The sequence below is a fragment of the Mus musculus genome, chromosome 6 (assembly GCF_000001635.26).
Source record: "Mus musculus strain C57BL/6J chromosome 6, GRCm38.p6 C57BL/6J".
Taxonomy (NCBI): Eukaryota; Metazoa; Chordata; class Mammalia; order Rodentia; family Muridae; genus Mus; species Mus musculus.
In genome coordinates, this window is record NC_000072.6 from 82,083,233 (window position 1) to 82,093,403 (window position 10,171).

General features: G+C 46.0%; 1 protein-coding gene across 4 annotated transcripts in view; it reads left to right on the forward strand.

The window, feature by feature from the left end:
- Eva1a (eva-1 homolog A (C. elegans)) overlaps positions 1 to 9,867 on the forward strand; it is a 52,052-nt gene extending 42,185 nt beyond the window's left edge. For 3 of the 4 annotated variants that reach the window (XM_006505962.1, XM_030255337.1, XM_030255336.1), the window contains one exon: positions 8,562 to 9,866. In XM_006505962.1, the coding sequence (XP_006506025.1) occupies positions 8,562 to 8,932 (371 nt within the window). In that variant the 3' untranslated portion in view covers positions 8,933 to 9,866. Of the gene's footprint in view, positions 1 to 8,561 lie in introns of all 4 variants that reach the window. The other variant, NM_145570.2, reaches the window with a different exon arrangement.
- Positions 9,868 to 10,171: the final 304 nt, after the last annotated feature.

The following is a 10,171-nucleotide window of genomic DNA, read 5'->3' on the forward strand; positions in this document are numbered from 1 at the left end:
AGTAGGTTCTGAGACCCCAAAGTGACTCATGAATTTTGCCCTCAAATTTCTCACTGTCATATGGAGAAGGTGATGGCTGTGTAGCTGGTTATAGTAGAAATATATAAGTGCTGTCTTAGTCTTAGGGGTAAAGTCGGAGTCAAGTAAGCACCAGTGTCCTCACCCTTCCTCTCTTGGGCCCCTGGGAAGTTAGTTTTCTTTCTGTTGCTGTGATAAAAAAGCCATGCCCAAAAGCAACTAGGAGGAGCAAAGAGTTTATTTCATCTTATAGGTTACAGTCCATCATTGAGGGAATCCAGAAGCAGGACCTGGAGACCATGGAGGAGAGCTGCATACCAGCTTGCCTCCCCTGTCCTGCTCAGCTTCCTTTTTTATTTAGCCCAGGCCCACCTGATCAGGGATGGCATCTCCCTCGGTGGGCTGGACCCTCCTGAATCAAATAGCAATTGAGAAAATGCCCCACAGATACGGCCAGAGGCCAGTCTGATCTGGGCAGTCCTTCAGTTTAACTTCTGTCTTGCCAGGAGATTCTGGTCTGCATCGGGTTACTAAGAGCAAAGGAGTACACCAAGCCGAGAGCAAAGTGAGCGGTGGACTGGATAAGCACTGCGGGGAGGTAGAAGCTTCCTTGTGGTGTGCTTACTGCCTAGGGGATGCTGGGAGAAGGCGAAAGGGGCCAAAGGAGCAGAAGGCAGACTGGCCCAGCAGGGACAGATTCTACAGCATCCCTTGTTCCCAAGCAGGACAAGCCAGGAATGGGAGAGGCTGAGGGAAACCTTCCTCCAGCATTTCAGAGAGGCCTGGAGTGTTGCTGGAAGGCTTTCCTTTCCTGTGGTGTGGGACAAAAATCCCACAAAGAGCCATCTGTATGGTGATGCTCCGTGATGACATTCTGCTTAGTTCTTCTTCCTTAATTCACACGACCCTGCTACTCTTTTTAAAGAGAGCCCATTTCATAAGCACATTTCCTTCACCTTTAAAGATTGAATACTTCAAGGAGTGCAAGAAACTTCAGGCAGAGAACATGGTTCACTGGCTCGGAGACCAGCTGATCAGACCGGGTCTGGTGTGGCTGTGCCTTCCTACAGGTTTCTGGGCACACTCTGACTTCCCACCATGCAAATGAAATCAGCCTCAGGACCTCCCCAAAGGGCCTCTTCCTGCCCATGGAAACAATGACCCTGCAGGAAGCAAGATAGAGTAATACATTTATTTTTATTTATTAAAGGAAAACAATGACAAAAGCCCTCTTCACCCTGCTTCCTGGGTAATTAACAGATGTCTGATTGTGGTCAAGCCCAGAGAGGGTCATTGGCTAAGGGGGAAGTGACCTGAAGCAGGAAGTGTTAGAGGAGCGTAAAAACAAACAGTCTAGAACTCCAGTGATGTTGGCAGAAAGGTGAGTTAGCATGACTCAAATTACGGTAGGTCGGGAAGCCTGCCTTGAAGCATCCTTTTGCTACCCAGGGAGTCCTTTGCTCGTCTGCTTGCTTTTGCTGAACTTCTCTTGGAGTCTGGATCTGGGATGCTGCACGTAAAAGAAAGTGTTTTCTTATGTCTGAGAAAAACTAGTTAGGCTAGAATGAGAATAGCAGTTTCCAAAATGAAGCCCATGTTGGCCTATGGCTATAATCTCAGCACCCAGGAACCGGATGCAGAAGGAGCAAGATTTTAAGTCCAGTCTGGGATACATGGCAAAATCCTATCTCATAAACAGACAAACCAAATACTATAAAAGTTAGGCCCGTGTAGCAAGTCGGTAAAGGCAGGGCATGCAAATCAGAATGAGTGTTTTCCTATCCTTCATCTCAAGTATGACTTTCTGTCTCACACACGTGAGGACGTGGATCACCCCAGCATTGATGGTTTAATCATGGGTACTAGTACTTACCCACTGTCCTAACGTGTGCTAAAGTTTAAAGGGAGAAGATGAACACAAAGACGTTTTTCCTGATCCTGGCAAAGATTCAGTAAATGGGAGCTCTGTCTGTCTGTCTGTCTGTCTGCCTGCGTGTCTTATCTATCCACCTGTTTTCTTGTCTATCTTCTATCTCCTATTCACCACCCATCTATCTTTCTTCCAACTTATCTACTTATTACCTGTCATTTCTCTATCACCTGTCAATAACCTATCAACCTCCCTCTTTGACTCTCCCCTTTCCTTCCTGTTTTCATCCCTCCCTCTATCTCTTCCTTCTTCCCTCCCTCCCATCCCTGAGAGTGTATATGCCTGATTGTGCAATATGTATTTTTGTCTACGCCTGTGAACATTGTTTGAGTCCAGTGTTGGGAAAAGGTTATCTTAGTTTCTTTTCTTCTGCTGTGAGCAAATGCCTGGTAAGAAGCAACGTGAGAGAGGAAAGATTTGTTTTGGCTCGGATTCTAGGGGATAAAGTTTATCATGGTACAGAATTCATGGTGGTGAGAATCTGTGGCTGACTCGCCACGTCGTGGACGATCAGAGAACAGAGAGCACAGGATATGGGGCAGGGCTATCCATCTGCAGCCCCACCCATCCTGTGACACACTTCCTTCAGCTGGACTCCACCTCTTAAAGGTTTCCTAACTCCTCCAAAGAGCAACACCAGCTGGGACCTAACTGTTGAGATGAGCCTGGAGGATAATTTCACATTAAGACTACAAGGGGGTCCAAAGTGATTCCACGTGTGTTGGGATTGGAAAGTGAAGGACTTCTCCAAGTTCTCACACTGTGTCCGCTCAGTGTTGGAGCATATTGCCAATGTGAGTGTGTCAAAACTCATGGCCTAAGACCATGGCCTTGTAGGGTGTAAAAACAAAAAACAAAAACATTTTTCCTCCTAGCCTCTGCTCCCAGAATGACAAATCTGAGACGAATTATTTATCAATAAGTACCTAGGTCACACACTTAAGCTTGTTCCCTGGCCTGCTCTTAACTTATTATCCCCTTTATTCTAATCTGGATTCAGTTACATGGCTGCTTTCCTCTCCTCTTCTTATGTCTGTCTCCTCAGAGTTCCTGGAGTGAATCTCTCCTTCATTTTATCCTGAGTCCAGCTACCTTCTGGTTTATCTCCATCTCCTCAGAGTTACAGCTCTAATCTCTCCTGCCTCTGACTATTTCCCAGAATTCTCTCTCTCCCTGCCCAATGTCCCACCTCCTATTTTCTTCCTCAGCTCATTGACCATAAGCTTTTTTTCTTGGCAGGTGTTGTTTATAAGAGATTCTCTCTACATATATAGTAGTATATATAATAGTGAGTGGGAGTAAGTCTCCCAAGACATGAGCAGAGTTAGAGTCAGTTGCCTGCTTTAGTGACCTGAATTCTCCAGAGGTCTTTAAAGTTAATCTACTCTGTAAAAGTAACTTTTATTCGCCTGATGTAATTGTCTTCTCAGCGGCTTATGGCTGAGTAAACTCACCCTTTGTAGCTCTTTCTGAACTCTGCTGGCTGGTTCAACTCATACTCTGGCTAAAGTTCCTCTCCAAGCTGACTGATTCAGTGTGGCTTCTCTTGGCTTCTCACTGAATTGTTCTTGTCCCCTAACTCTGGGAGTTTGTTTTAACCTTTTGGCCCCTTCTTCTTCTCTGGCTTCTACTGTGTCTGCTGCCCTGCACTGAACTCATCTGACTCAACAGAATTGACTGACTAGAACTCAGAGTTCTGCTCGACTCTGTCTCCTGAGTGCTGGGATTAAAGGTGTGTGCCACCACGCCTGGGCTAAAGCTTTTCTTTACTTGGAGTTTGCTCTATACCAGGCTGGCCAGAGCAGCCATGTTGATTCCCCTACACGACTCCAAGCATATTTCTAGCCTATCAGTGTGGACTCTTTGAATCAGAACTTTGTATTTGTACCCTGCACCCTTTTCAATGGCATGTGGATGTGGCAGCCTGTAATTCCAGTGCTGGGAAGGTGGAGACCGGATATGCTAGGAGCAAGCTCGCTAGCTAGATTAGCCATAAAGGCAAGTCTGAATTGAGAGGCCTTGCCTCAAAAATAAGGTGGACAGCAACTGAGGAAAACTGGATGTCAACTGTGGGCCTCCACTTGCACATGTATGTATGTATGTATGTATGTATGTATGTATGTATCTATGTATGTATGTATGTATGTGTAGGTTCATCTCACAGAAGCATGCAGGAAAATAAGCATTTAAAATGACTTGAGAGGATGTATTGGTCCCAAGGAGCTCTTGCCTCCCGACTGTCAGCATCTTAATTTACACCCTGGCCATTTCTGCACTTGATGGTAGCTCACTGTGATACTTACAGTTCAGGTGTGGAAGGGGAAAGGACACCTTCAGTGAGAAGCTTCGGGCCATGGTGGGGGTGGGGCAGGTGAACACAATGTCAACCACAGGTGACTTCTCGATTAAGTACAGCATGGGGAGAACCAAGAAAATGTCTGTCAAAGGCATTGAAACCGGTTGTTATAGCCATCTAGGAGGCTGGCGTGCTACTTGCCTGTGACCTCAGTTCTTAGGAACTGGAGGCAAGAGGATCAGAATTTCAAAACCAGCCTGGCCTACTCAAGACACAAGACCCTATCTAACACACACACACACACACACACACACACACACACACACACACAGCCTGGCCTACTCAAGACACAAGACCCTATCTAAACACACACACACACACACACACACACACACAGAGCCTGGCCTACTCAAGACACAAGACCCTATCTAAACACAGACACACACACACACACACACACACACACACACACACAGCCTGGCCTACTCAAGACACAAGACCCTATCTAAAAACACACACACACACACACACACACACACACACACACACACACACACACACACACAGCCTGGCCTACTCAAGACACAAGACCCTATCTAAATACACACACACACACACACACACACGTTTTATATAAAACTGCAGTATATGTATATATTTAAAGAACCATCTGCTATGTACACTTTGGTACTGTAAAGATGGTTTACCCTAGAGCTACGCTCACAGCCAGAGCCAGGCTCTCTTAGACTCATAGCAATACAGGTAGGGTCAGTGGCCTAAGGGGCCCTGGTGCTTGTGTGGGAAGAGGAAGGACTCTGGGCTTCCTGACAAGCTGTCACCTCAGGTACAATGACCTTATTTCAGTCCTGTGCAGACAGTGGCAGAAAAATCAATGCTGGTAGCCCCTGGGGGCGGGTGTTTGGAGCTGAGTCAAGCCTGCTTTAGAAGAAGGGACGGCTGGCTCTCTCCGCACAGAGAGCAACCAAGCCAGGACATGGCCCCTGGGGAAGTTTGATTCTGGTAAAGAACAGAACCCATTTTCCAGCAAATAGAGTTTCATTTTGTTTTGTTTTTTTTTCCCCAGCATTACACTTTTGAATTATCACTGGAATGAGGTCTGATAAGGCCACCTGATTTGAGCCTCTCTTGCCTTTCAGAGATTCATCCCCTGAGCCCAGACTCAAGGCACTGCAGGTCTGTCTCTGCATCTGTTCCTGTATGCTGCCCATGTGGCTCATTTGCTCCATTCCCGTTCTCTGTCTCTGTCTCTCTTTCTGTCTCTGTCTCTCTCAGTCTCTCTCTCTGTCTCTGTCTCTGTCTCTGTCTCTCTCTCTTCCTGTTGCGCATGTGAAGGCCAGAGGTTGAAATCTTCCTCTATCAGTGTCTCCCTCTTATTTTTTGAGACTGGGTCTCCTGTTGAACTCACTGATTTGGCTCAGCTGTCTGTAAAGTGAGTCCCTGGGACCTACCTGCCAGGGCCTCTCTAGGTCTGAGGTTACAGTCATGTGCCCACATCTCAACTATTACAGATGACAGGAACACAAACTCAGATCCGTAGGCTTGTATAGCAGCGAACACTTTACCTATTGAGTCTCTCCATCTGTTTTTTATCATATGCAGCGGGACTCGAGGTTCCAGGCTGAGGTGACTAATTGAGGGGAGCGCCTTCCTCCTGCTACACAATGGAAAGATGAATCATGGGGTTTAACCTCATGGCAGGTTCTTATATCCCATGTATCAGAGAGCTTAATGATTTTCTGCCTTTACTCGGGCCCACTATCATCGAGTCTCAGAGTCAGGCTTGTCTCGAGCTGACACTAGATAACCAATTGTCATTAAGTGAAAATGAACTCATCATAGATGTGCTTGCTGGTTTTGTCAATTTGACACGGTCCTAGACATATCTGATGGAGGAACTACCTCCATCAGATTGACCTGTAGGCAAGTCTGTGTAGCATTTTCTTGACTGTGGGAGCTAGCCACCTGTGGCTGGTGCCTCCCCTGGGCAGGTGGTCTTGGCTTGGATAAGAAAGCAAGCTGAGCAGTCTGGAGGCACTTTTGAATTATCACTGTGGTTTCAAGTCACTCAAGCTGGCCTAGAACTCAGTAGCTGGGGATGATAAACTTACTCCTGATCCTCCTGCCTCTACTCCCAGAGTGCTGAAATACAAGTCTATGCCACCGTTCTGAGCTTTAAATTTACAAAGCTAACTGTCCCATGTCATCTGTGATCCCACTTCTATTATTTGATGCCCAAGATAACATGTTGATTCATGTTCCAAGTGGTTATAGACTATGGAAAATGGGTTTGCTGATATGTATGTAGGTCTTCTCAGTTTGAACAATGCCTATGACCTTGGCCAGACATGACTTCATGAAAAGGACAACTGCTCTGTTTTCCCAACGATTCTCATTCGGTCGAGTGCATACCACTAGGGTCACCAAGGGCCTCACCGAGCACATACCTCATCAATAGAACAACGGTATCCTTCTCTAGCCAAGCACCTCAGGCCTGCCTCCTCTTTCAGTGAACTTAATGAGGTCATTCCTCAATGCATTGAGATGTGCTATGGATTGTGTGAGTTACCTATGGCTGTATACTAATTATCCCACATTGAGGGTCCCAAAACAACACAGATGGCTAGAGAGATGTCCTAGCAATTAAGAGCAGGTTACTGCTTTGGTGGAGGACCTGAGTTCAGTTCTCAGCATCCACAGAAGGTGTTCCTGTCCACCTGTAACTGCAGCTCTAGGGACCCAATGGCCTCTGGCCTCTGGGTACATGCACTCACATACATATGACCCCAAACACATAAATGTAAATATGAATAAATCCAAAAAAATTGCTCACATACCCCAGTTTCAGTGGTTCATAAAGCCACGTGTAGCTTAACTGAGCTGGCTAATTCAGGGCTAAACACTGTAGCTCTTTAGTTTAGTTTAGCTTAGCTTAGCTTAGCTTAGTTTAGTTAGTTTAGTTCAGTTTAGTTCAGAAATCTGCTGGAAAGCCAAGCTTGTATCACCTCACCTCAAGCTCCATCCTGCCATCGATTCTTCCAAACTCATCCACATGGCTGTTGACAACTTCAGTCCTTTGAAGGCTGTGCGCTGGAGGCCATGTTTGGCCTTGTGATACCTGGACTCTATAGGAACAACTTACCCACAGCAGCTGACTCCATCTTAGTGAGGGGTCGGGGTAGGGAGAATATCTGAGGGATGGGTATTGAAGCTGTATGTAACTTCACCTTAGAGTCATCTATTCCTTTTGCCATATTTTGTAGAAACAAGTTACTAGGGCCTGGAAGACAACTGTCAGTAAAGTACTTGCCTTAGAAGCACAAGGGTGGGAATCTAATCCCCAGGACCAACACTGACATGGTGGTATGAACTTGTAATCCCAGCATGATGAGGTGGAGCGTCCAAGTCAACTGGCCTACTCTTCTTTACGTGCTCTAGTCTAACAAGAAAGAGCAGGAGAGCAGACAATGCCTGAAGGACACTCTGGACTTGATATGTATGAACACATATACACACACACACACATACATACACTGATACATACAGACACACACATACATACACTGACACACTCACTCACACAGACACACACACACACACATGCACACACACAAATAAATGTGATGATAAAATGAAAAAGAAGAGAAAGAGTCTGACTGAATGAATGAATGAATGAATTGGTATTAACAACTGGCTAACAACACATCTGTTAGGGACAAGGGTATATGAGATTATCACTCTTGTTTCAACTTTAACTTTGAAATTATTTCCAAATGAAAAATTGCCGTATGTAGCCTTTGGGGTCTGGTTAATTTCAGAGTGTGTGTGTGTGTGTGTACAACTTTTTAATTCTAAAGTTTAGAATAATTTTTGTGTTTTCTGGTACACTGTGCAACGGCATGTGTGCAGAGGTCAGAGGACAATAGGAGGGCGTCCCCCCACTCTCCCCACCACGTGTCTTCCAGCAATAGAATTCAGGGCCTGAGTCTTGGAGACAAGAATCTGTATTCACCGAGCCATTTGCCATTCTCCTTTGTCTCTTTTTGAGACAGTCTCACTCTGGCCTGCATGTCCCAGCAATCCTCCTGTTTCAGTCTCTCAAATGCTGGGATTGTTTATAGGCACAAATCACGATAGCTGGCCTAATAATGCTGTTTGGAAACGTTATGAAATTTGTTCCTGGGAAGGCTGGTCTTGGTTGCCTTTAAGTTCGGGTCCCGGTGAGAGTATGGATCTGTGTCCCTGACCTTACATAGAGACATGACTCCTGTCTGATGCCTTCTCCTTCTCTCCCTGCAGAAAACCCTGAGCGAGCCGCTCTGTACTTTGTCTCTGGAGTGTGCATTGGCCTGTTCCTGACCTTGGCCGCCTTGGTGATGAGGATCTCCTGCCACACGGACTGCCGGCGAGGTCCCCGGAGGAGGTGCTTGCAGGACCGCGAGTGCAGCGACAGCAGCGACAGCGAGGATGGTAGCGAGGACACAGCCTCTGACCTCTCGGTGCGCAGACACCGCCGCTTCGAGAGGACTTTGAATAAGAACGTGTTCACCTCTGCAGAGGAGCTGGAGCGCGCACAGCGCTTGGAGGAGCGCGAACGAATCATCAGGGAGATCTGGATGAACGGGCAGCCTGAGGTGCCGGGCACCAGGAGCCTGAACCGATACTACTAGGGCTCAGTGTGCACCCCAGAACCTCTGCAGATCGCCGGGATGAGAGTGGGTTCTGCAGGCAAGGACGATGTGCAAGAGCTGAAACCAGCTCTGTTAATGTGGCTGGAGAGTGCATAGCGCCAGCCAGCCTGTTTCCCCAGGAGAATGGGGATTTGCTTTAGATCCTTGCCTCTGGAGAAATAGACAACCCAGGCAGTGGCATCTACTCTTTCAGGTCTTGACAGCCACCTGGGCACACCAGCCCAATGCTTTCAGGCCTTGGAAAGGTGCTGAGGAATTCCTCTCCAACCATGTGACAGCGATGGGACAAGCTGAAAGTCCTTCCGAAGCGCTCAGAAGTTTGGGCAGACTTATCCTGTGCTATTATTCCTTTATAAAAGGAAAAAAAAATCTCATAGCTGGAGAGCTGGGGCATCAGGGTGACCGTAACCCAGAAAATGTAATTTTCTAAAGGACTCCGTGAAGAGGAAATGGTTTTGATTGAGATAGCATGATCCATGCTAATTATTTAAAGCTAATTTTTAAAACAGAAAAAAAATCTTGACAACCTCTGCATTTTAACTGACACCTCAGGGATTAAAATCCTATCTTTTAGTCTAGGTCCCACCTCATTCATGAAGATGAATAGAACTTACTGTATTATGAGATGTATTGGAGACTTAGGATACATCAATAACCTCAGAGGATAAAGGGTTTTATTTTTTAGTACTCTATAAACTATGTATTGACATGTGTATTTGAAAATGCTGCATAAAAATAGAAACCGTGTGTCCTTTCCTTTTGGAGAGAAAAGTCTCATGACTTCAGAGACTCATGATATTTAAATAATATTTTGTTTAAAAAAATAGTTTGGATTTCCAAGAATGGAAGCCAGAGGTGAGAATTAAATCCAAAATTAGAATGGTATCGAAAATAAACATTCCATGAAAATCTTCTTTTGCTTCGTGTCTGTGTGGTCACAACTAAGTCTCTATGGTTAACGACCTTAGTTACAGGCAAGTATGACCTCTGCAGGACTCCGGAAGGATTAAGGATTTAAAAGGGTCCCTGGAGTTAAGGGTTCGGGTTGTAGGTTGTAGGTTGTAGTTGAGTTATTGTTAAGCTGATAGAGGAACTGAAGGCTTAAACCTGAGGTAAGAGATCAGATAGAGACCCCACCCTCAGCCCCACCCCCTCTGTGGTGAGGAGAAATTTGTTGGACTCGGAAGCAAACAGCAAACGTGCCCTAAGGAAAGATGG